Raw genomic sequence first — 26,883 nt, 5'->3', positions numbered from 1 at the left:
CATGCTTCCCATAACAGGAGCTAGCAATGGACGTAAATATACGTCCATTGTCATTAAGGGGTACATTTTTGCCTTTTCATACCAGGTCTGGAAAACTCCAGACCTGTTTCAGCCTCCTATTGACACTAAGCTTAAAATCTTTGCTCAAAGTCTGTAGGCGGGGTATATCCTGCTGGGAGGTGCCGACTTTTCTTTGTTGCCTAGTGTCAAGCATCCCAGTGGCAGCAGCATATACCCACTGTTTCTGTGTACCCCAATTGAACCAAATCGAGAAATTGCCCTATTTTGACCCTGTGGGCTCTTTTTTTATCTGTAGTTTTTTTTTTCTAACCATTGTTGTGTATTTGTGACTATTTGATCGCATTTTGTAAAATTTTTTGGGAATGTGATGGGACTATCTATAGCATTCATTTCATTTCTAATACTTTTCAATGCTTTGCATAGGCATAGCAGTGAACAGTATTATCAACTATCTACTTCTCTGGTCTGCTTGATGTCAGACCAGAGAAGAAGACCCCGGGAGAGCGGCGGAGGCAGGTGAGGGGACCTCCTTCCGCCATCTTTGCTGATCTGATCCCCATGGCCGTGCCACAGGTGATCAGATCAGCTATAACAAGTGCCGCATTGCCGTGATCTGTATTGATCAAGCCATCTGAAGGGTCTGAATCTGATCCCCCGCCATTACCGGTGGGTCCCTGGCTGCTGATAGCAGCCCAGACCTGCTGAGCACACCTCAAGCACTGCTCTGGTACTCATGTGCAGGACATAAATGTACGTCCTGGTGCGCTAAGTCTCAACGCATCAGGACATAAATTTACATACAATGTATTTAAGGACACAGGGCATACAGGAATCTCAATGTCCCAATCATCTTACTAGACAGGAGGGTCCTCACCTGCCTCCTCGTAGTCCGATCGGCGATCTACTGCAGCAGGCTGGAGCAGCAGAGCATAGATAACACTGATCAGTGCTTGCTATGGCATAGCATTGATCAGTATATGCAATCAGATGATTGCATGGTATAGCCCCCTGTGGGGGCTAAAATAAAAATTACATGTGAATAAGAAGCCCCCTAATAAAAAGTTTGAATAGCCCCTTTTCCTATTTTTTTTTTTAAATAAATGTCATTTATTTTAAAATAATGTCATTTAAAAAATAAAAAATCATAAGTGGTACCGCCGCAGGCGTAAATGTCCAAACTATTAAAATATAAGGTTAGTTAAACTACACGGTCGATATGCACTATAGAGGGGCTCATGCCAAGCTAATAGAGGTGAGAAGAGAATGACATCTGTTTAGGGGAGGGGGAGATGGGAGATATCGGGGACTCAACGAGGATAAGGCTCTACAGGAGATTGTGATTTATTAGTATTGTCTCATTCAGGGAAGATAGCTAAGAGAACCGGACGTACTGCTACTTATGTTACCTATCAGGATGTATGATACCTTTACTTGAGGTTGGTTTCTTATATGTTCTTATCGATTATATATCCATGGATGATTTATGTTTGTGACATGTCTGTAGGTTCATCTTTATGATAAGACATGAAACCCATTGTCTGATCTTTTATTTCTCCAGATATATCTTTTGTAAATCTAAAATGCTGTTCAATAAAAAGATATTATAAAAAAAAAAAAAAAACTACACGGTCGATGGCATACACGTAAAAAATTCCAAAAAAAAAGGTCCAAAATTGTCACTTCATATACCATAGAAATATTAATAAAAAAGATAAAAAAAAGTCCTATCAAAACAAAAATGGTACCGATAAAAACTACAGACCACAGCTCAAAAATATTACAGCCCCGTACGCGGAAAAATAAACAAGTTATAGGGGTCAGAAGTCGACAATTTTAAACATACTAATTATGGTGCATGTAGTTATTTTTTTAAAGTAGTAAAAAGGAGATTTTTGTACACCCCGTAAAATCTCTCTCTCGTAGCCTTCATTGGGGGACACCGATATTATTGGGTATATGCTCTTGCCACTAGGAGGCGCTGACACTAGGGAACCACTGGAAATGAAGTAATGTGTCACAAAAGCAGTAGGAGAAGCCAACAAAGAAATATGTCCGAAAGGAACCTAGAAAAGAATCCCAGAGAAAAAACCCAAGAACTGGAAACGAGGAAGCGGACCAAAAATTAAGAAATGGGTGGGTGTGGTGGCCCCCAGTGAAGGTTATGAGAAAGAGATTTTATAGTGAGTACAAAAAAAAAAAAAATCTCCTTTTCTCAGTCGCTCTTCATTGGTGGACACCGATACTATTGGTACGTACAAAAACAGTCCCCTAGGGTGGAAATAACCACCAGAGAAGGGGAGACAGTCCAGAAACTGACGTGACCCTGGGCCAAGAGGCAACCGAGACCCAGAAACTGAGTGTCCGGAAGGTCCCACCGTCCATGGAGATGGACTAGGATGCCAAGGAAGGGATCGTCCGTTGTAGAGGCTCAAACCTATGGTCCACATAGAGAGACAAGAAGGGCTGCCAGGAAGCCTGCGACCGTAACCATCCTGGAAAGAGATAGGAATCAGACTTCCAGAAACACAGAACCGGACAGAGGGCCAGCCCGGTTGGAAAACAAAAATAGAAGTTGCCGACAAGGGAACCCCAGCCTAGAGAACCAACCGATTCAAGAAAACATGGCGAAAAAATGCCGGGGAGAGCAGTGCACACCTGAGCAGAAGGAGAGTACAGTCAAGGTGGAGACCAGAACCTCTGGAAAAAAGGAAGAGAGATGGAAACAGGCTCTAGAAAGGTACAATGCATAAGATCGATGACTGAAATTGAAACGCTGCAGGCTCCAAAACCAACATCCACGTAGATGGCAAATTGGCCTGACTGGCATAATCTGGCAGACCGGAACACCCTCCATCCCAGGAATACATGGACACCGATGGAGGAGATGGAAGGTAACAAATGGTTAAAAAGGAACGGAATGCCCTGAGAAGGAGCATCCTGGAATACCGGAGCGGCCGACATGGGAAGGGAGGGTCCAGAGTCTCCTAGAAGGCTTACACCCATTGGATGTGCAAACCCAGGCACCGTGAAGCGCTGCGGTAGACATACGTCTAGGTCTGGACAAAAAAAAAGGTGTGGTACAGAAAGACCTCCCCACAAATGGGACAGAGAGGGAAACAGAGGGAAACAAAGGGAACCCAGTTGGGACTCAGGATTTGGGTACCTGAAGGTTACTTCAGAAGACTGTTGTGTCAGTATAGAGCAACTGACACTGTCAAAGGGAAGGATAAACACACCCCTCCAGGGAGAATGCACCAAGGAAGGAGAGCAATAGCAGAGCCCAAACAACAGACGGTGGCTAGACTTGCTGATGCTGAGCCCTTTCTGATTGCATAAACTCCACCAACAGAGGAGAGTGCCATGGCTGCATGAGAAGCAGGAGAGAACCAAGAAATAGGAGGAGAGCCGGGCTGCAATAGTGGGCAGTAAGCACACAGGCATAGCCTGTACAAAGCACTTCTAAATGCTCTCAGCAAAAACAAGGATCCAGCCATGTAGGAGGAAAGAGGTGACTCCATGTCGGCAGTAGAAGCACTTAGCGAAACAATCCCCCAGTGGAGGGGAAAACAAGGGGTGGTGAGAGGAATCTCAGTTAATAACCATGCTGAGCTTCCTGATCCCTGTACTTCCTGCAGAAGGAGATAGTCAAGTACAAAATGTACTGTAGGAACAGGGCACAAATCCCTGCAGCAATGGGTCAAAGTACTGGGAGAACACAGCAACCCTGCGGCAACATAGCGAGGGATGGAGGAACCATGTGTGTCCCCGGAGGGATCTGAATCCTGGACACTGGTGCTGGGTACAGAGAATGCAAGTAAGATGCACACGCACTAACCTATAGCATGTGGGAGGAACCTTTTGGGGTGAAACCCTGGTCCCTGAGAGAGTAAAAAAAAAAAAAAAAAACAAGGAGGAGAAGGGGACTGACAGTGCGTTAGAGCCAATCTGGTTGCTGATTGAGACAGCCACCCTGTGCCAGAAACCAGGAAAGATACCTGGAGGCATAGGGGGGGCTGTAGAACAGACTGTCGCCCCATCAGACCCCATGCCAGAACAGTTGTGTTCAACTGCAGCAGACCTGTACAAGATCACAGAAAGGGCCGAGGTACACCCCACCGAAAAGGAGGGGAGGTGGGCTCTATACGTGCAGAGTGTCCGTAGCATATGTAGGAACATAGACATGGTTACCGCACGATAGTAGTGGGGCACCAAGACAGCAGCCACGAAGAAACCGCAGACATCTAAAGTGCCGGCTGTATGGAAAACAGGTGCAGCACCTAACGGAGTGCTGCTGTCGCTGCAAAGGTTCATGGAATCTGCAGGAAACGCCCACACCCTGTCTATTAATTGTGATACACACCAGGACCGCTGTCACAGACGCAAGGGGTGAAGAATGCATCTGGTGTAGGAAACCATGCAAAACCAGACCAACTTAAAAAGGTATAAGGAAGAAAGAATATTCACTGAAACCACAGAGTCACATTTTCAGAACCTCACAATGAAAGTGAGGCACCAGACTGAAGCTGCGGAAGTGGCAGAAAGGAGGGAGGTGACCTGCTGGAGTAGAAACCCATGCAGACAGTCTGGCTAATGGGCATAGGGACCATGGAACACACCAGGATACCGCATTCAGAACCACACACTGAAATTGGATTAGCAGCCACCAGCCGTGAGCTTATAGACCACCATCTGGCTGACTGGCATAGGATCCTTGAATGAGCAGGGTCACTTCTTCGAATCCCCCCACAGAAAGCGGGGTACTGGAGTGTAGCCAAACTGATGAGCGACCTGGTGGTGTAGGAAACTATGCAGACGAATGTCTGGCATCAGTCCCTTGTACCTGCAGGGACCCTGTCCCACACCAGCAGGGAGGTGGGGAAACTCCAGACCTGCACGCGGCAGACCTGTGATAGGAGACCGACAGCAGCGGAAACCAAGCAGACCACAGTCAAGCTCAACGAGGACACCTCCAGGCGCTGGCCAGTGATGATAAGGGGACAACAGCACCCATGCAGGAGAGTTGGGAAGCCTAATAGCCATGGATAGTATCCCCGCCATCTCTGAGATCAGGGGAGGTAGAGGATCCATGGATTGTATCCCCATTGCCCTGTATAGGGTCCATAGGACACGCCGGGTAACTTCTTCGGACATCTCGCACTAGTAATGGGGTATCAGAACTCCAGCAGCAGATACATCACCGTGTGAGGAGGGCAGGCGGCGGTGGAACCACAGAGACCATGGTCTGGCTTACTGGTATAGGGTCCACACCAGTTCACTTCTTTGGACACCGCACACTAGTGGTGGGGTACTGGAACTCCAGCCGCAGATACATGACCGTGTGATGAGTGACAGGCAGCGAAGGAGGCATGCAGACCACTCTCTGGCTTACTGGCATAGGGTCCATATAGTATACACCGGGTCATTCCTTCAGACACCTCGCAATAGCAGTGGGGTACCGGAAGTCCAGCCGCAGATACGGCAGCACTGAGATTTATGACAGGTGGTAGAGGAAACCATGCTGACCATTGTTGCCCCTCAATGTATCAAGTCCAATCCATGTCCTCGCAGGGTCACTTCTGTGGAACCCTCACACTAGAGCTGGGGATCTGGAACTCCAGCTGCAGATGAAGCCGACGTGAGTGGAGAAGAAAACCACGTAGACAGTCTGGCTTACTGGTATATGGACATTCCTCCGGAAACCCCCTTGTTATGGGGTACAGGGGAAAAAAAGGAGCCGTAGGCGCGGCTACCTAAGACGGGTGACCAGCGGTGGAGAAAACCACTGCAGAGCCTTTCATTCCTGGAAGGGCATTAGGAAACCTATGTGGTAGACTTTGGCACAGGACAGGGAAGTATGCCCAATCATGGAGGAGGGGGAGGACACCTCATAGGGGCCCCTCAGCTTCCGTTAGAATTGCAATGGCACCAATTGAGGCACCCCTAGAGAGGGACTGGAATCGACCGTGGATGCGGCAAACATGACCTGGCATTAGTCAGCAGGGGAAACAGACATAACGTGTATCCCAAGGGTTATATAAGGGAATATGCATCCTCTGTAATGACCCACCAGAGACGGTCGTATAAGTCCTGTCTGAAGGGCTGATATGGAGAGACTGCAGGGATGCAGCCAGAAAGTTGCCCCCAGAGGGAGCTCATTCATAAGCATGAAACCAAGAGCTGAGATTCAGTAAATGTTATACCTGATTTTTGTTTTTCTCCTTTTTGAACACACGGCTGCAACGCAGCCCATAGTAAAGAGAAGGACAAACAGTGCCAATGACAGCCTCGGCTGGAGGAACCACTGACCCCTCAATGCCACACTGCAGGAGAGGAGGGCAGAGCTTTGCTGACTCCCCCATGCCATAATGACGGCCAGTGGGGCAGGGAAGAGACCTATAACCCCCAGTTCCTGCGAAGTAGGGGCGGGGTCGGAAGAGGGAGTTACGCTCCGAGTCCCCAGCACACTAGGCCGTCGGCATTTGTAAAAGCTATGGCTTCCCCATGACTGACGCGCCCACTGCAGGCGAGTCTGCGGGTGCTGAAACAAGGCAGCTACGAGAGAGCTGCGACCGCTCAGCTGATCTCCAGAGTCCTGCGCAGAGCCCGGGAAGAAAGGGGCGGAGCTACATACCCCCATTATGGCTCCTGCTGGCGAAAAGCACCAGAGGAGAACAGAACAGCCAGGGGGAGAGGAGGGGATAAGAGTCTGCAGCAGCAGAAAGTGCAGGGAGCAGCTGCTAAAGCCGGCAGCTGACCTGAACAGAAGTGGCCGCCGTAACTCCCAAGTTCTAGACTGAGTGTACGGGCGGGAGAGTATATAATAAATATATACTGACTCACCAAAATTGTCCCATTGCGGACAGAGTCCACAGAGTAGCAGAGGTAGGAGAGACCCAGGGAGATAATTAACACCTTAAGTGCCGCCATAGTGCTGCTAGAGATTCAGTAAGTGAATCAATGCACAAAAGAGGGCATATATCTAACTAGCTCTTGGCTATACTCACCTCCTGATGTCTTCAGCCAGCTAAAAGCCGCTCTGCATCATGCCAGGCTGCCATAGCGAGGCGAGCAGGGGCAGTGGAGTACCCAGACCCAAGGTACACCTCCAGGCGCTGGCCATTGGCCAGAAGGGGTTAACGGTCGATACTCTATGCTGCACCGTGTCCCTTTGCATGTGGGAGACCAGGTAGTGCCATGCTCTTTTTGCCCAATCTAGAAAAATAACAAAAAAGGAAAAAGAACCTAACTATACGTAACTAGAAAATAATAAAACAAGAGACCAGGTCTGGGGAGCTCCCAGACCCGGTGTCTTGCCTCCTACTGACACTAGATAAAACTGATTACTTCACTTCCAGTGGGCGGGTATACCCTGCCAGGGAGGAGCCGACTTTTTCCTAGTGCCAGCGCCTCCTAGCGGCAAGAACATATACCCAATAGTATCGGTGTCCCCCAATGAAGAGCGACCGAGAAATAAATAAATCCTACATAAATTGGGTATCCCTGTAACCGTATGGACCTACAGAATAAAGATAATGTCATTTTTACTGAAAAATGCACTGCATAGAAACAGAAGCCCGAAAAAGGAGCAAAATAGCTTTTTTTCCTTCATTTCACCCCACAAGTTTTGTTTCGCTGCAGATTATGTTATAAAATAAGTAATGTCATTGCAAAGTACAATTATTGACGCAAAAAAAAGCCTTTATATATGGGTCTGTAGGTGCAAAATTGAATGCGTTATGATTTTTAGAAGGTGAGGAGGAAAAAACAAAAGTGCAAAAACAAAGATTGTTTTGAGTCCTTAAGGGGTTAAAGATAAAAATTGCCATATTCTGACTCACGTTACGCTTTTCTATGAGGCTGTTTAAAGGCTCATCGATATATGATGTCCCAAAAACCAGCAGTTCCTGGTTTGTTTGTTTATACGGTTCACCATACAAGATCAATATTGTTAAATTTTTAAAGTTTGGAAAATACTGCACCAATATCAAACATGTTTATATAATTTATTTATTTATTAATTTTTTTTATTTTTTTTTTAACAATAGTTTCTGTTTTCACATTCTTTAAGTCCTCTAAAGGACTTTTATAAGCAATCTACTGACAATTGTTCAGTTATATTAGTGCTTAGCTAGAAGAGTTGCCCGAGGAAGACTATATGAGCAGATCACTGAGTGTCTGTACCGGAGGCCTTTAAAAAGCAAACCCTTCTCCAAGGAAACCAGAAAAAAAAAACATATACTCATCTTCCCTTCTCCCTCACTGTCACCTCTCACAAAGCTAGGTTCAAATGTGTAGCACTTCCTGGTGTTGGCATGAGGAATTGCCTGCTCAGCCACTTCATGTCAGCCACTAAAACTAGAAAGCGCTGGGTCGTGGGATTAGGTTCTATGAGCACAGCCTCCGTGATGGCGAGTGGAAGGTAAGTATGTATTTTTGTTCTATTTTCCTCCAGTTTGAGCCTAAATATTAAGATTTAAAAAAGTGCTATATACCCAGAAGATCCTTTTACTTGCTCATGTGAATTGTGCACTTTTCTTACCGATCATTCGAGGCATTTAGCTCTAGAACAGCATCTTTAAGTGCTGGACCCAAAAGCGCCCGAGCCAAACATAGAATGCTTGTTGTTTTCCCAGTTCCTGGAGGACCCTGCAGATAGAATAAAATATTAGTTAAGTGAACAAAACCGGTGTATGTTTTTAAAGAGGGAAGTAAACCACAGATACTTACAGCAATGATGATATTTGGAACATTTCCCTCTCTAGCGAATACCTAGAAAATGAGACATCATATAAGAGTGGTTCTGGAAAAGTTCTCTAACATTATTATCACAGATAATAAGGTTGTTCTGTCACAGATTATTTAAATGCAAGATGCAAAGGGACTTCAGGACCCTATTGACAATCTATCCGTTTAGGTTTATTGATTTTTTTATTTAACCATACAGTATGGCAAAACTCTTCAAGATTGCACCCATTTTAACATACATTCTAAAAGAAGGGCCTAGGGTAACTAGTGCTGGGCGGTATGACCAAAAATGTGTATCAGTATTTTTCAAACTTATGGCAGTTCCACGGTATTGGACGGCATTTTTTCCACTCATTTCCCCCTTACCCCCCTCGAATGAATCAGCCGCAGTGTGCTGGGGAACTAATCATATGACCCGCGGGAGCTGCTCTGCTTTTCCTGAACTATCGGCCACAGCGCTGTGCCCACATCTGGGGGGGGGGGAACGACTAATCATGTTACCTGCTGCCGCTGTTCTTCTCTTCCTGTGAGCCGTGGCGCTGGAAATGAAGGAGTTGTGAGCCGCGGGCGCAGGATCGAAAAGGGAAGCCGTCACCTCCCCCAAGCAAGCGCTGAAAGCACATGGGCTGCTGGCGCTACAGAACTTCTGATCATTTCCAGCACCTGAAGCTCACAGGAAGAGAAGGAGAGCAGCGCCTGCGGGTAACATGATTGCGGCTGATAGTTCAGAGCAGCGCTCGTGGGTCATATATGATTAGTTTCCCAGCGCACTGCGGCTGATAATTCGAGGGGGAGGGGCCCAACCGGTACTGCGGTATAGGGAAGAAATTCATATCGTACAGAAAAAACACACCGATATTCGGTATGAACCGGTGTATACCCAGCACTAAGGGTAACTTCAACTGATTGGACCGGACCATAAGATTCCAGAAATCAGCAGCATGTACATCCAGCAAAGTAACATATCCACAGGTTGTGTATAATAGTGCAGCTCAACCCCTATGAGCTTCAATAGAGTTGTGCTACTACATACAACCTGGGTAAAGGAGAGGACATGTTTTTGAATTTAACATTGAGCAATCTGTGCATTAGCTTCTGTAATTTTAAATGTGCCCTAAAGACATCTATTCATGAAGGCCTATAACAAAACTAATTGGTCTCATTTTCTATCACTTTAAGACTTCTGGCTCTTGGAGACATCAAAAGTGCCATATTTGACAGTCTCCCAATTCCCTCTATGCACTTTTTAGATTAGTTGGTGACTGGTTCATCCACCTTTATCTAACCTACCCTGTTCATAAAACATGCCTGGACCATAGTATCAATAATGCACTTTCAACTTTTTGTCTTAACCCCATCACTCATAGATTGCAAGTGCGTGCTAGCAGGACCCTCACTCTTCGTGTTTGAAAGTTTAGTAGGCAATATTTGTACCTCCAAGATTGTAAAGTGCTGTGGGACCTGTTGGTGCTATATAGACAAATATTTTATTTTATACTTCTGATTCATGACAATACAGAAAACATGTGGATGGTGCCATAATATATTATAGATGCAATATCAGAAGTGGTTATATAAACAATGGGGCTGATATATCACAGCTTGACCTAGACGGCTACAGGGTGCTGTTCAAGTAATTACCTCCAGTCGGCTGACAGTTTCTTCATTGCCAACAATTTCATTTAGTTTCAATGGTCTGTATTTTTCAACCCTGGGTAATGGAAACATCAAAAGTATACATCACTTTAGAACAATTTTCTAATATTGATAGAGAGGCAGTGGTGTAGAAGACTATAATCATGACTAGCAGGGGTGTGGAGTCGGACGAAATTTTGGGTACCTGAAGTCGGAGTGGGCAAACAATGCACCGACTCAGACTCCTACTAAATTTAGATTGGAATGTCCCAATTCACAAAAATTTATAATTAATGACTTCTCTACTGTAAGAATAAAGACCAATGCATGTAGTGCCTCACGTAACCGCAAAACAAACACGTTAAGTGACTGTAAAGAAGCATGCTTTTCATGCGCTTCACTATATGGCACGCAATGCACAATTAGGAGCGGCAATACTTATACATTCCATAGTGTTGTGTTCTGCTGTTACAGGGAACCCATGGGTAACCTAGCCTCTCACTGATAAGGGATTAAGTAAATATGTTTTTGCAGGACTAGAGACACTTGTATAAGTGAAGGGAATGGAGGGTCAATAGTTCAATACTAAAACTGTAAACCATTGGAAAAACTGCTGTCATTCAGCTAAGGCTATAAAAACTTGTAAACTCTGATTGTTAGCTTAAACTTTAAATATGACTATGGGATTCTACTAGAGAAATCATGTTTTATAATAAATGCCACTTCCTGGATCCTCCCACTGCCATATCTTCAGCAGCAGGTCAGCACACAAAAAGGAGAAGGCAGCAGCTTCTGCCCAACTACCTGTCTCTGCTAGAAGAGCTTAGAAGAACTTGGTGGGCTTAAAATGTTCAATACAGTAGACTGTTTGCTTTCCAGCCAGTAGTCCTGTGGTAATGATATGTATGTTGCCTTTCTTTCCTTCAAGGAATGTATAAAATACATTTACATATTAATACAGAGGAGTCGGAAGTACAAAAAATTGCAAAGTCGGTGTCGGAACATTAATCTACCGACTCCACAGCCCTGATCACTAGCACATAAGGGTATGTTCACACTGAGGAATTTGAGAGGAATTTACTCAAGCAATTCCACTTCAATTTATCCTTAAATGAAAGTTCCATTGACTTTAAAGAAGTACTCCATCCTAAGACATCTTATCCCCTCAGGGATGTGGAATTTCTATTGCCCGACGCCCCGGACTAGCAGTTTTGGGCGCCGGGCAGGTGAATTTGTCCGGCCCTTCGCCCGGCTTCTGGCAAGCAGGGCCGGACCTGACAAGTGCGGCGGATCTGCAGTCTGTATGGAGCGGGCTGCCAACTCCTGCCTGCTCGGAAGCAGAGCAGGGGAGATGAGAAGCTGTGTATGTCTTCTCTCCCCTGCTCTGCAGACGTGCGGGGGGGAGATGAGGGGGCGTGGCTTCTTACTCCCCGTGCAGACCTGCGTCCTCTGCCTTCGCTCCCCGCACGTCTGCACGGGGAGACTGTATTGCGGCGCTCTGCAGTATGTATGGAGCGGGCTCGGGATTCCTGCCCGCTCCATACTCTGCAGCCCCCGGCTGTTCTCAGAAGCCGGGGGCCGCCGCTAATAGCCAGCATGCGGCGATCGCCGCGGCTGGCTATTAACCCTTTAGATCGCCGCTGTCAAAGCTGACAGCGGCGTCTAAAGGGACACGTGAATGCTCCCTGGTGGGCTAGTGGGGTGGATCGCCCCCCCGCAGCGCGATCGCAGGGGGGCGATCCACTATGGAGGTAGCCGGAGGACTTACCTCTGCTTCCTCCTGTCCCGCTCTGTCATTGATAGATCCTGGCTGGACCAGGCTCTATCAATGGATCACAGAGCACACAGATTAATAGAGTTCAATAGAATCTATTCATCTGTATGAGGAATCTAATGATTCCTCATAAGTCTAATAAAGTGTAAAAAAAAAAAAATAATAATAAATAAAAGTTTTAATAAAAGTTTGAAAGACACATATTAACCCAGTGGTCTTCAAACTGTGCCCCTCCAGATGTTACAAAACTACAATTCCCAGCATGCCAGGACAGCCGTTGGCTGTCCGGGCATGCTGTGAGTTGTAGTTTTGCAACATCTGGAGGGCCACAGTTTGAAGACCGCTGCATTAACCCCTTCCATATTAAAAGTTCAAATCACCCCCTTTTCCTATATAAAAACATGCAAATATAATAAAAATAAACATATTTGGTATCGCTTCGTGCGTAATTGTACAACCTATGAAAATATAACATTATGTATCCCGTATGATAAATGTAAAAAAATACCAAACCACAGATTTGAAATTTTTATAATATCCCAGAAAAAAAAAAGTTAAAAAGCGATTAAAAAGTCAGATCAATACCAAAATGGTACCGATACAAAAAACAGATTATGGCGCAAAAAATGAGCCCTCATACAGCCTGGTATGCAGGAAAAAAATAAACGGCCAGGACCCGCGGCTAATACAGGACATCACCAATCGCGGTGATGCCCTGTATTAACCCTTCAGACGCAGCGATCAAAGCTGACCGCCACGTCTGAAGTGAAAGTGACCCGGCTGCTCAGTCGGGCTGTTCAGGACCACCGCGGTGAAATCGCGGCGTCCCGAACAGCTTACAGGACACCGGGAGGGCCCTTACCTGCCTCCTCTGTGTCCGATCGACGAATGACTGCTCCGTGCCTGAGATCCAGGCAGGAGCAGTCAAGCGCCGATAACACTGATCACAGGCGTGTTAATACACGCCAGTGATCAGCATGAGAGATCAGTGTGTGCAGTGTTATAGGTCCCTATGGGACCTATAACACTGCAAAAATAAAAAATAAAAAGTGTTAATAAAGGTCATTTAACCCCTTCCCTAATAAAAGTTTGAATCCCCCCCTTTTCCCATAAAAAAATAAATAAAACAGTGTAAATAAAAATAAACATATGTGGTATCGCCGCGTGCGTACATGTCCGAACTATAAAAATATATAGTTAATTAAACCGCATGGTCAATGGTGTCCACGTAAATAAATTCCAAATAAGCGTATTTTTGGTCACTTTTTATGTCATTAAAAAATGAATAAAAAGTGATCAAAAAGTCCGATCAAAACAAAAATGGTACCGATAAAAACTTCAGATCACGGCGCAAAAAATGAGTCCTCATACCGCCCTGTACGTGGAAAAATAAAAAAAAAGTTATAGTGGTCAGAAGAGGACATTTTTAAACGTATAATTTTTCCTGCATGTAGTTATGATTTTTTCCAAAAGTACAACAAATTAAACCTATATAAGTAGGGTATCATTTTAACCTTATGGACCTACAGAATAATGATAAGGTGTCATTTTTACCGAAATATGCACTGCGTAGAAACGGAAGCCCCCAAAAGTTACAAAATTGTGTTTTTTCTTCAATTTTGTAGCACAATGATTTTTTTTTCCGTTTCGCCATGAATTATTGGGTAAAATGACTAATGTCCCTGCAAAGTAGAATTGGTGCTGCAAAAAATAAGCCATAATATGGATTTTTAGGTGGAAAATTGAAAGGGTTATGATTTAGGAGGAAAAAGCGAAAGTGCAAAAACTGAAAAACCCTGCGTCCTTAAAGGGGTAGTCCAGTGGTGAAAAACTTATCCCCTATCCTAAGGATAGGGGATAAGTTTGAGATCGCGGGGGGCCCGACCGCTGGGGCCCCCTGCGATCTCTCTGTACGTGGCCCCGGCTCTCCGCCAAGATTGCGGGTGTCGACCCCCGCACGAGGCGGCGGCCGACACGCCCCCTCAATACATCTCTATGGCAGAGCCGGAGATTGCCGAAGGCAGCGCTTCGGCTCTGCCATAGAGTTGTATTGAGGGGGCGTGTCGGCCGCCGCCTCGTGCGGAGGTCGACACGCCCCCTTCCAGCGGGCTGTCGGGGCTCCGTACAGGAGATCGCAGGGGGCCCCAGCGGTCGGACCCCCCGCGATCTGCAACTTATCCCCTATCCTTAGGATAGGGGATAAGTTGCTCACCACTGAATCACCACTGGACTACTCCTTTAACCCCTTAAGGACGCAGGACGTAAATGTACGTCCTGGTGAGGTGGTACTTAACGCACCAGGACGTACATTTACGTCCTAAGCATAACCGCGGGCATCGGAGCGATGCCCGTGTCATGCGCGGCTGATCCCGGCTGCTAATCGCAGCCAGGGACCCGCCGGCAATGGCCGTCGCCCGCGATCTCGCGGGCGTCCGCCATTAACCCCTCAGGTGCCGGGATCAATACAGATCCCGGCATCTGCGGCGGTTCGCGATTTAAATGAACGATCGGATCGCCCGCAGTGCTGCTGCGGGGATCCGATCATTCATAACGCCGCACGGAGGTCCCCTCTCCTTCCTCCGTGCGGCTCCCGGCGTCTCCTGCTCTGGTCTGTGATCGAGCAGACCAGAGCAGGAGATGACCGATAATACTGATCTGTTCTATGTCCTATACATAGAACAGATCAGTATTAGCAATCATGGTATTGCTATGAATAGTCCCCTATGTAATGTAAAATGTAAAAAAATGTTAAAGTAAAAGTTAAAAAAAAGTGAAAAATCCCCTCCCCCAATAAAAAAGTAAAACGTCCGTTTTTTTCCTATTTTACCCCCAAAAAGCGTAAAAAACATTTTTTATAGACATATTTGGTATCGCCGCGTGCGTAAATGTCCGAACTATTAAAATAAAATGTTAATGATCCCGTACGGTGAACGGCGTGAACGAAAATAAAAAAAGTCCAAAATTCCTACTTTTTTAATAAATTTTATTAAAAAAAAAAATTATAAAAAATGTATTAAAAGTTTTTTATATGCAAATGTGGTATCAAAAAAAAGTACAGATCATGGCGCAAAAAATGAGCCCCCATACCGCCGCTTATACGGAAAAATAAAAAAGTTATAGGTCATCAAAATAAAGGGATTATAAACGTACTAATTTGGTTAAAAAGTTTGTGATTTTTTTTAAGCGCAACAATAATATAAAAGTATATAATAATGGGTATCATTTTAATCGTATTGACCCTCAGAATAAAGAACACATGTCACTTTTACCATAAATTGTACGGCGTGAAAACAAAACCTTACAAAATTAGCAAAATTGCGTTTTTCGTTTTAATTTCCCCACAAAAATAGTGTTTTTTGGTTGCGCCATACATTTTATGATATAATGAGTGATGTCATTACAAAGGACAACTGGTCGTGCAAAAAACAAGCCCTCATACTAGTCTGTGGATGAAAATATAAAAGAGTTATGATTTTTAGAAGGCGAGGAGGAAAAAATGAAAACGTAAAAATTAAATTGTCTGAGTCCTTAAGGCCAAAATGGGCTGAGTCCTTAAGGGGTTAAGGGGTAAATGGACGATCCAGTGGAAATCCGACAGTGAATTCTATTCCGCCTGAGGATTGAACATGTTCATTCTTCAAGCGGAATCCGTGGCTAAAAGCCCAGGGACGTTAATTGGATTTATATCCTGACGAGATGATTTTCATGCAGATTTCTGCGTTAACTTTGCAGAAGAAAATGGCAAATATAAAGATTTTCCTGACCGAAATCATTCTTTTTCAATTCCACTCTAATTTCTAAGTGTCAACATACCCTAAAAAAGCAAGCTTACTTATGCAGAAGCACCTGTTATATTAGGCTATCTTCACATGACAGAATTTCTGCATGGAATTCCACATAAAAATTTAGCATGAATTTATAGCCAAAACACTTCAATGGGATCCTGCAGTCCCATTCACACAGCAGAATTTCCACTACAGGAATTGCATTGAAGTGAATGGACAATACATTTCTGTAGAATTTTAATGCAGTTGGCTGTCTAGGTATGCTGGGATTTGTAGTTTCACAACAGCTGGAGACACACTGTTTGAAAAACACTGTCCTAGATGCTCCACTTCAATGACAACTTTCACCAAAACTGTGGACACTGAGTAGTGAGACATCCTGTCCAAGCTGATGCCAAAGTCTGGGGACATTTATACACCAGCAACACACCATGGAACCCTCACTATAGTCAACAGGGTCTTATAAGAGACAGTACAAGACTCAGGTCTTTTAAAGCTTTTTGCAATGATCACAAGGACTTTACGCCCATAGGAAAGGCTTAAATGGGCACTGTCTGACATGAGAGCGAGAGAGCACAGACGGGTGCCATCAGACAGGAGAGAGAGCACAGACGGGTGCCATCAGACAGGAGAGAGAGCACAGACGGGTGCCATCAGACAGGAGAGAGAGCACAGACGGGTGCCATCAGACAGGAGAGAGAGCACAGACGGGTGCCATCAGACAGGAGAGAGAGCACAGACGGGTGCCATCAGACAGGAGAGAGAGCACAGACGGGTGCCATCAGACAGGAGAGAGAGAGAGCGCACAGACGAGTGCCATCAGACAGGAGAGAGCGCACAGACGAGTGCCATCAGACAGGAGAGAGAGCACAGACGAGTGCCATCAGACAGGAGAGAGAGCACAGACGAGTGCCATCAGACAGGAGAGAGAGCACAGACGAGTGCCATCAGACAGGAGAGAGAGCACAGACGAGTGCCATCAGTTGGCTGTCTAGGTATGCTGGGATTTGTAGTTTCACAACAGCTGGAGACACACTGTTTGGAAAACACTGTCCTAGATGCTCCACTTCAATGACAACTTTCACCAAAAATGTGGACACTGAACAGGTAGTGAGACATCCTGCCCAATCTGATGCCCATAGACATGCCAAAGTCTGGGGACATTTATACACCAGCAACACACCACTGAACCCTCACTATAGTCAACAGGGTCTTATAAGAGACAGTACAACACTCAGGTCTTGTAAAACTTTTTGCAATGATCACAAGGACTTTACGCCCATAGTGAAGGCTTAATTGGGCACTGTCTGATAGGACAGGAGAGAGCGAGCACAGAGGGGTGCCATCAGACAGGAGAAAGAGAGAGCGCGAGCACAGAGGGGTGCCATCAGACAGGAGAAAGAGAGCGCGAGCACAGAGGGGTGCCATCAGACAGGAGAAAGAGTGAGAGCGAGCACAGAGGGGTGCCATCAGACAGGAGAAAGAGTGAGAGCGAGCACAGAGGGGTGCCATCAGACAGGAGAAAGAGAGAGCGCGAGCACAGAGGGGTGCCATCAGACAGGAGAAAGAGAGCGCGAGCACAGAGGGGTGCCATCAGACAGGAGAAAGAGTGAGAGCGAGCACAGAGGGGTGCCATCAGACAGGAGAAAGAGTGAGAGCGAGCACAGAGGGGTGCCATCAGACAGGAGAAAGAGTGAGAGCGAGCACAGAGGGGTGCCATCAGACAGGAGAAAGAGTGAGAGCGAGCACAGAGGGGTGCCATCAGACAGGAGAAAGAGAGAGCGCGAGCACAGAGGGGTGCCATCAGACAGGAGAAAGAGAGCGCGAGCACAGAGGGGTGCCATCAGACAGGAGAAAGAGTGAGAGCGAGCACAGAGGGGTGCCATCAGACAGGAGAAAGAGTGAGAGCGAGCACAGAGGGGTGCCATCAGACAGGAGAAAGAGTGAGAGCGAGCACAGAGGGGTGCCATCAGACAGGAGAAAGAGTGAGAGCGAGCACAGAGGGGTGCCATCAGACAGGAGAAAGAGTGAGAGCGAGCACAGAGGGGTGCCATCAGACAGGAGAAAGAGTGAGAGCGAGCACAGAGGGGTGCCATCAGACAGGAGAAAGAGTGAGAGCGAGCACAGAGGGGTGCCATCAGACAGGAGAAAGAGTGAGAGCGAGCACAGAGGGGTGCCATCAGACAGGAGAAAGAGTGAGAGCGAGCACAGAGGGGTGCCATCAGACAGGAGAAAGAGTGAGAGCGAGCACAGAGGGGTGCCATCAGACAGGAGAAAGAGTGAGAGCGAGCACAGAGGGGTGCCATCAGACAGGAGAAAGAGTGAGAGCGAGCACAGAGGGGTGCCATCAGACAGGAGAAAGAGTGAGAGCGAGCACAGAGGGGTGCCATCAGACAGGAGAAAGAGTGAGAGCGAGCACAGAGGGGTGCCATCAGACAGGAGAAAGAGTGAGAGCAAGCACAGGGGGGTGCCATCAGACAGGAGAAAGAGTGAGAGCGAGCACAGGGGGGTGCCATCAGCAGTGGCGTTGTTAGGTGGGTGCGGGCCGCACCGGGTTCATCCCTGTCACCCAGCGTTCATCTCTGTCACAAGCGATATTTGTATACTCAGTCTGCAGTGCACACAGCGAGTCTGTGGAGTTATCGGGCACTTACTCGGCTTCTCTTCCACCTGATTGGCAGCTTTCTATTGCTCTGCTTGGGTCATGTGACACCAAAACATCACATGACCCCAGCAAGCAGTAAGTGCCTGGAGGATACAGAAGTCCAGCAGTGTTCTAAGGCAGGTAAGGTAAACTACCCCCCACCATCCATGCCCACCCTTTTCCAGCATCATCCCTCCCCCCCCCCCCCCCCCCACCCCTTTCTCACCAGGGGTGCCCCCAGCTGTTGCAAAACTACAACTCCTAGCATGCTGGGAGTTGTAGTTTTGCAACAGCTGGAGGGTTGGGAAGCACTGACCTAAATAAGTGTTTCCTAACCAAGGTGTCTCCAAAGCAAAGCTACAATGCTGTCCATGCATGCTGGGGGGTGTAGTTTTGTAACAGCTGGAGGCACTCTGGTTGGGAAACACTGAGATAGGGCATAGATCAGTGTTTCCTTAACAGGGTGCCTCCAGCTGTTCAAAACTACAACTCCCAGCATGCTAAGTTTTGTAGTTTTGCAACAGCTGGAGTCACCCTGGTTAGGAAACATTGATCTATGTCCTATATCAGGGGTACTCAACTGGCAGACCACGGTCCAGATCCGGACTGCGCCCGCCAGTCATTCGGACCATCCGCTTTATCTCCCCTTATTCATTTGTAGCGGTGTCTTTAAGACGCCAATACAAATGAATAGCCGCGGCTTGGAGTGAGGGAGTGCTGTGTCTCTGCCCGGTGCTTCTCCTATGATGCAGGCAGCACAATTAGCTGCCTGCATCATCTGCTCTGGCCAGGCCTGACTAGAAGAGGCCAGAGCAGCGGAGCAGTGCAGGACCTGGGACGACGAGCCTAAGCTCTCAGGTAAAAATTTGTGTTCCCCCATCTGTGACTCTCCAGTTATTGTAGAACTACAGCTACCATCATGACCTTTTGTCTGTGCATGATGGGAGTTGTAGTTTACAACAGATGGAGAGATAGTGGCAAAGTTCATATCGGGCCACAGTGGCATCATTAATTCTGTGGCCATAGTGGCTTCATTTTATTGTTTTAAGAGACACAGAGGTACAATTTGTCAGCGTTAGAGCATAGCATCTGCAAGTAATATAACAGGGGCCCAGTGTGCGGCAAAATTATTTTAAGGGGCACAGTGGGTAGCGGTAATATACCAGGGGCACAGTGTGTGGCAGTATTATATTCAGTGGGTACAGTGTGTGGCAGTATTATATTCAGTGGGTACAGTGTGTGGCATTATTACATTCAGTGGGTACAGTGTGTGGCAGTATTACATTCAGTGGGTACAGTGTGTGGCAGTATTACATTCAGTGGGTACAGTGTGTGGCAGTATTACATTCAGTGGGTACAGTGTGTGGCAGTATTACATTCAGTGGGTACAGTGTGTGGCAGTATTACATTCAGTGGGTACAGTGTGTGGCAGTATTACATTCAGTGGGTACAGTGTGTGGCAGTATTACATTCAGTGGGTACAGTGTGTGGCAATATTACATTCAGTGGGTACAGTGTGTGGCAGTATTATAGTCAGAGGTTACAGTGTGCAGCAGTATTCAGGTCATACATCCTCCACACTTCAGTTGTTAGTTTGCTATTGCCTTCATGGCACTGAGGCCGCTAGGTGTGCACCAAGCCTTAGCATACAGCTTGGACCTTTACCGGATGGCAGACCTGGATAAGCGGACCCTCACTAAAAATAGGTGAGTACCCCTGGTCTATATATATTCCCTATCTATCTATGTCAGTGTTTCCCAACCAGGGTGCCTCCAGCTGTTGCAAAACTACAACTCCCAGCATGTTGGGATGACACCATTTTCTACCGCACCAGGTGACACCAACCCTAGCAACGCCACTGGCCATCAGACAGGAGAAAGAGAGCAAGCACGAGCACAGAGGGGTGCCATCACAGGGGTGTGGAAATTAAAAATAAACTACTTTCCAAGGGACTAAAGCGGAACACAATCCACTTGTCCCTCAAGAAAATCCACTTGTCCTAGTAGATAAAATAATTTCAACCAAAATAGTACGATCCCCCCCACTAAACCACCAGGGATGGATATAAGATCCCTTTAGACACTGCTGTCAACTTTAACAGCGGTGATCTAATGGTTTAATAGCGGCCATGGCGATCGCAGCATGTCAGGCTATTAGCGGCGGGAGAGCTGTAGCTAGCTCCTTTTACACCCGAGGCAAGCCCAGAAAATTGTACCGCCGCCCCCCCCCCCCCCCATCTGACCCCTATAACTTCAATGTCTCCATATACAGGGATGAGGGTAATCTTATGTGCCGTGATCTGTAGTTTTTATCAGAACCATTTATTATCTGAACTTTTATTAGGAAAGGGGCTTATTCACATATATACACTTCTTAAAATATTTTAATCGCTATTTTTCAGTCTTCATAGGGACTTATACACGGAGTCTTTTGATTGGAAACCACTGAACAACGCTGTGTTACTGGGGGGGGGGGGGGGGTGTTCTGCTTCTCCAGTTTATGTGCTAATCATCTCCTGCAGACATGTGACCTCGGGCTCTGCCCTCGCTCCTACCCGCTCTAGCTTCGGAGAGCTAAGGGGAGGAGCTGTGAGGTGAGATCCCCTCACACCAGCTGGGGGGCTCAGAGCAGTGAAAGTAAAGTGATCTTTACCGTGGCAACCACTAGGAAGGCCAAACTGCAACTCCCAGCATGCCCAGACATCAATAGGCTGTCTGGGCATGCTGGGAGCTGTAATTTTGCAACATCTGGAGGGTCACAGTTTCCCCAAACGGTAGCCCTCCAGATGTTGCCAAACTACAACTCTCAGCATGCCTAGACTGTCCAGGCATGCTGGGAGTTGTAGTTCTGTAACATCTGTCCCTTCAGATTTAGCAATTTTCATGAAATTTTTGAAAATTGCTGCTCTACTCTGAAGCCCTCTAATTTTTTCAAAAAGCAAAAATATGTTCATTTTATGATGCCAACATAAAGTGGACATATTGTATTTGTGAATAAAAATAACATTTATTGGGAATATCCATTTTCCTTAGAAGCAGAGAGCTTCAAATTTAGAAAAATGCAAAATTTTCATGAGATTTTTGGATTTTTCACCAAAAAAGGATGCAAGTAACGCCAAAAATTTACCACCAAAATAAAGTAGAATATGTCACGAAAAAACTCTCAGAATCAGAATATTCAGTAAAAGCGTTTCGAGTTATTCAATCGTAAAGCGACAGTGGTCAGAATTGCGAAAAAGGGCTCAGTCCTTAAGGCGAAAAAGGGCTGCATCCTTAAGGGGTTAGTTAACCCTCTATGCCCGGGCCAAAACACAAACTTTACTTGCCTTCCTACATTCCGCCAATATCTGTGTCCCGTTTATCATCTGCTTCCTGCGGGACGTGGAGTCACACTGCACTTAGGGCATCACCCGCCGCAGCAATGTCCCGCTGCAGCCGGTGATACGCTGAGTGCAGTGTGACTCCCCGTCCCGCAGGAAGCAGGAGACGGGAACGTGACACTGATAGCGGCGCAACGGGGGACCGTAACACTGATAGCGGCGCAACGGGGGACCGTAACACTGATAGCGGCGCAACGGGGGACCGTAACACTGATAGCGGCGCAACGGGGGACCGTAACACTGATAGCGGCGCAACGGGGGACCGTAACACTGATAGCGGCGCAACGGGGGACCGTAACACTGATAGCGGCGCAACGGGGGACCGTAACACTGATAGCGGCGCAACGGGGGACCGTAACACTGATAGCGGCGCAACGGGGGACCGTAACACTGATAGCGGCGCAACGGGGGACCGTAACACTGATAGCGGCGCAACGGGGGAACGTAGTGACTCCACAAACTGACTGCAGCAGTTGTCCCCATAGTACAGCCTCAGAGAGGAAATCCTGATCTGGAGATGGGACAGAACAGTAAGGGCTTCTATACAAACTGAGGTGGGAAAGTCTGCCTAAAAACACACATGGAATCCACATCTGGAGTCAGTTCAGATTTTGATGCTGATTTTATGCCTTTATTGCCTGGAAACATCTAGTGTACTATAACTTGTAAAACCAGCGGTGTCGAAGAGAGATGATGTTTTATGCAAAAGGAGCGAGGATATAAAAGCGAGCGGAATTGTTACTCAGGGGACCATGCCCTGAAAGGATGCACACTCACCAGGGCAGCTCATAAGTCCCGGCAGGCCCCTTCCCCCCGGGCACCGGCTGCTGCTGCGGCCCCTTGCTTCCCTGCTGCACGTCTTCCATCTCCACTTCCATGTTTATTTCCCGCCAGCCGTGCCCGCGCTGTCATCTGACGTCACCAGAGCGCGCCTCTACACTGAGTCTGCGCACTGCGGGTGAGACCGAAAGGCGGCGGGAACGAATATACGAGCGCTGAGGCACTGACTAGAAAGTCGTGTGGATGAGAAATTCTGGAAAATGTGAAAAAATATAAAATATCTTTCAGACTGCAGCATTGTATGTAGATCGTACTGTACTATGGAAGGACGCTTAGTGCTCTAGCACACCCTCTAGCGTCCATTCCTTCACCTAACATGGTAGGAGATACTCTAGACCTGTGTTTCCCAACCAGGGTGCCTTCAGCTGTTGCAAAACTACAAATCCCAGCATGCCCAGACCGCCGAAGGCTGTCTGGGCATGCTGGGATTTGTAGTTTTGCAACAGCTGAAGGCACTCTGGTTGGGAAACAATGCTCTAGACCAGTTTTTCCCAAACAGTGTGTCCTGCTGCTCAAAACTCTGCTGTAGACACAGCTGTCAGGGCATGATGGGAGTTGTTTTGCAACAGCTGGGGACACACTGTTGGAAAACACTTCTGTAGACACAGCCCGGTGTCAGGGCATGCTGAGAGTTGTAGTTTTGCAACAGCTGGAGACACTGCTTGGAAAACACTGCTGTAGACGCAGCATGTTGCTGTCAGGGCATGATGGGAGTTGTAGTTTTGCAACAGCTGGAGACGCCATACTTGGAAAACACTGCTGTAGATGCAGCATGTTGCTGTCAGGGCATGATGGGAGTTGTAATTTTGTAACAGCTGGAGACACACTATTTGGAATACACTGCTGTAGACGCAGCATGTTGCTGTCAGGGCATGATGGAGTTGTAGTTTTGCAACAGCTGGAGACACAATACTTGGAAAACACTGCTGTAGACGCAGCATATTGCTGTCGGCATGATGGGAGTTGTAGTTTTGAAACAGCTGGAGACACAATACTTGGAATACACTGCTGTAGACACAGCATATTGCTCTCAGGGCATGATGGGAGTTGTAGTTTTGCAACAGCTGGAGACACAATACTTGGAAAACACTGCTGTAGACACAGCATATTGCTGTCAGGGCATGATGGGAGTTGTAGTTTTGCAGCTGCTGGATAGGCGCAGGTTAGGGAAACCATTGGAAAATGCTGGACACAATGCTGTATATACAAAACATATTGCATTTACACATGGCATTGTGTGTCCTATCAATGAGTATCCCATACATTATATATATATATTATGCTCTTTTCCAATTTCTTGCAGGATAACCCCAATGTTTACTGAGTAGACATGCACCCAAATGACACTCTTGGCATACACTTAGCACACTATACCCTACTGACTAATGTGGAGTATACACCAAGAACATTTCCCATTGAATACTCCGAATGTGAGGGGTAGCACACTGTTCTCTCATGCAATTGGTTCTGGACCCTGAAGTAGCAACGTGTGGACACAGGCTCTAAGAAAAACAGGCTCTAAGAAAAACTACAAATCCCAGCCTTAAAAGTCTGCCATTGTCAAGGCATTCTGGGACTTGTAGTTCTGCAATACAGGGAAGAGGAATGCAGCATGAATATGTCATGACAGTGAAGATACATGCAGTGATGTCACAGTCTTTCACTCTTTGTTGCCAGCCTAGAACACCAGGATGACTTCTTCCAGGCATGACAAACATCTTAAACTACTCACTTTTCTAGCACCCATGGCACTTTTATGCCAATTCCCATATATAGAGCCCAAAATAGTAAACATGTATCCCTTGGTGTTCCTACAGTAATAGTACCTTCTTTTGTGCTTGCTAAATAAAAGTTATAGCCCCCACATAGTAGGATGCAAATAGACTCCCGCCCCCCCCCCCCCCCCATACACCATACAGGTAGCCAGAGAGATGAAGCCCCCATTAATGGCCCCTTTGCGCTAATAGTCCCCGCAATTAGGTAGGTCTTCCCTTCTCTTTAGTTGCGCCACTTTTGCACATTTTTGTCACACCTTAGGTAGGTAGGGTCCCCCCTCCCCTAATTTTTGCTGCCTTTTTCAAACATCTCACCCCCATAAGGTATGCAGACCACCCCCTCATTAGACAGACTCTCCTCATTAGTAAGTAAGTAGATAGGCAGACCCCTCTCCCCCAATTAGGCTGATAGAGAGACCTCCTCCCAGTTTGTAGATAGGCATACCCCCATTAGGAAGATAGGAAGACCCCCATCCCCCTCACACTGAGGAATTGGAGAGGAACTTACACAGGTAATTCTGCTTGCTTTTTCCTCTCCAATTCATTCAGCAGTGAAAATCCCCATAGAGCTGTGCAGAATTTCTGCCCCTCAGTTCACACTGAGGAATTTCCTCAAGCAAAAAGTATGTTCCGCTTGAAGAAAGAACATATTCTTTCTTTCAGGCGGAGATCAATGTTATATATTTTTTTTCAGTCAGAAGCATTTCCGCGCGGAATTTCCGCATGGAAAAAAAAAGAAATATTTATGAACCTCTTCTCCTCCTCCGCATGAAACCTGCATTTCCGCGCGGAATTCTGTGCAAAATCGCTGCTAATTCTGAGCGGAATTTTTTTTTATTTTGGGGTGGAAATCTTCAGCGTGATTTCCACCCCAATTCCTCAGTGTGAACATACCCTAATAGGTAATCCACCCTCCTCTCTTCCTTAATCCCTTATTTAAATTTTTTCCTCATCACCTTCTAAAAATCATAACACTTTCAATTTTGCACCTAAAATTCCATATGATGGCTTATTTTTTGCGCCACCAATTCTTCTTTGCAGTGACATTAGTCATTTTACCAAAAAATCCACGGCAAAACGGAAAAAAAATTCATTGTGCGACAAAATTGAAGAAAAAATGTCATTTTGTAAATTTTGTGGGCTTAAATTTTACGGTTAAATTGATACCCTACTTATATAGGTTTGATTTTGTCGTACTTCTGAAAAAAATCATAACTACATGCAGGAAAATGTATACGTTTAAAATTGTCATCTTCTGACTCTTATAACCTTTTTATTTTTCCAAGTATGGGCCGTGTTCTGAAGTTTTTATCAGTACAATTTTTGCATTTATCGGACTTTTTGATCGCTTGTTATTCATTTTTCTTATGATATAAAAAGTGCCCAAAAATACACTATTTTGGACTTTCTTTGCGGGTACACCATTGACCGTGCGGTTTAATTAACAATATATTTTTATAGTTAGGACATTTACGCATGCGGCAATACCATATATGTTTATTTTTATTCACACAGTTTTTTTAGGGAAGGGGTTAAATGACCTTTATTAACTTTTTTTTTCACTTTTTTTTTTGCAGTGGTATAGCTCCCATAGGGGGCTATAACACTGCACACACTGATCTTTTATCCTGATCCCTGCAAAGCCATAACTTTGCATGGATCAGCATAATAGGGGGTTGATTGCTCAAGCTGTAGCTCAGGCTTGGAGCAATCAAACGCCGATTGGACGCGACGGAGCAAGGTCCTAGCTGATCGGGACATTGTGATTTTATCATGATAGTCCCGATCAGCCCGACTGAGCTGCCGGGAAGCTTTTACTTAAATTTTTGTAGCGGCGATCAACTTTGGTCGCCGCGTCTGAAGGGTTAATAGCGTGCGGCACAACGATCTGTGCCGCGTACTATTAGCCCAGGGTCCCGGCTATCAATAGCAGCCGGGACCGAGCGCAGGGCGTACAGATATGCTCTGCTTCCTTAACCTCTTAAGGACTCAGGGCATACCTGTACACCCTGAGCCCGGTCCCGGTGTTTAAACCGGGGTCGCGCCGTGACCCCGCATCACACCAGGTCAGTCCCAGCTGCTATTCATAGCCGGGACCCTGGGCTAACAGCGCGTGGCACCGATCGTTGTGCAGCACGCTATTAACCCTTCAGACACGGCGATCAAAGTTGACCGCCGCGTCTGAAAGTGAAAGTAAACGCTTCCCGGCAGCTCAGTCGGGCTGATCGGGACATAGCGATAAAATCGCGATGTCCCGATCAGCTAGGACGCAAGCGGAGACCCCC

The 26,883-nt window shown here is 46.5% G+C and overlaps 1 protein-coding gene across 1 annotated transcript in view; it reads right to left on the bottom strand.

The window, feature by feature from the left end:
• The window catches only part of RFC2 (replication factor C subunit 2), a 55,039-nt gene extending 32,038 nt beyond the window's left edge, over window positions 1–23,001 (bottom strand). The window contains exons 1-4 of the mRNA XM_056560539.1: window positions 22,761–23,001; window positions 10,408–10,477; window positions 8,749–8,790; window positions 8,561–8,667 (exon numbers count right to left, since the gene is read on the bottom strand). Coding sequence (XP_056416514.1) covers window positions 8,561–8,667; window positions 8,749–8,790; window positions 10,408–10,477; window positions 22,761–22,861 — 320 coding nt within the window. The 5' untranslated portion in view covers window positions 22,862–23,001. The remainder of the gene's footprint in view (window positions 1–8,560; window positions 8,668–8,748; window positions 8,791–10,407; window positions 10,478–22,760) is intronic.
• Window positions 23,002–26,883: the final 3,882 nt, after the last annotated feature.

Source organism: Hyla sarda, chromosome 2 (assembly GCF_029499605.1).
Source record: "Hyla sarda isolate aHylSar1 chromosome 2, aHylSar1.hap1, whole genome shotgun sequence".
NCBI classification, from domain to species: domain Eukaryota; kingdom Metazoa; phylum Chordata; class Amphibia; order Anura; family Hylidae; genus Hyla; species Hyla sarda.
This window is presented reverse-complemented; position numbering and strand designations above follow the sequence as displayed.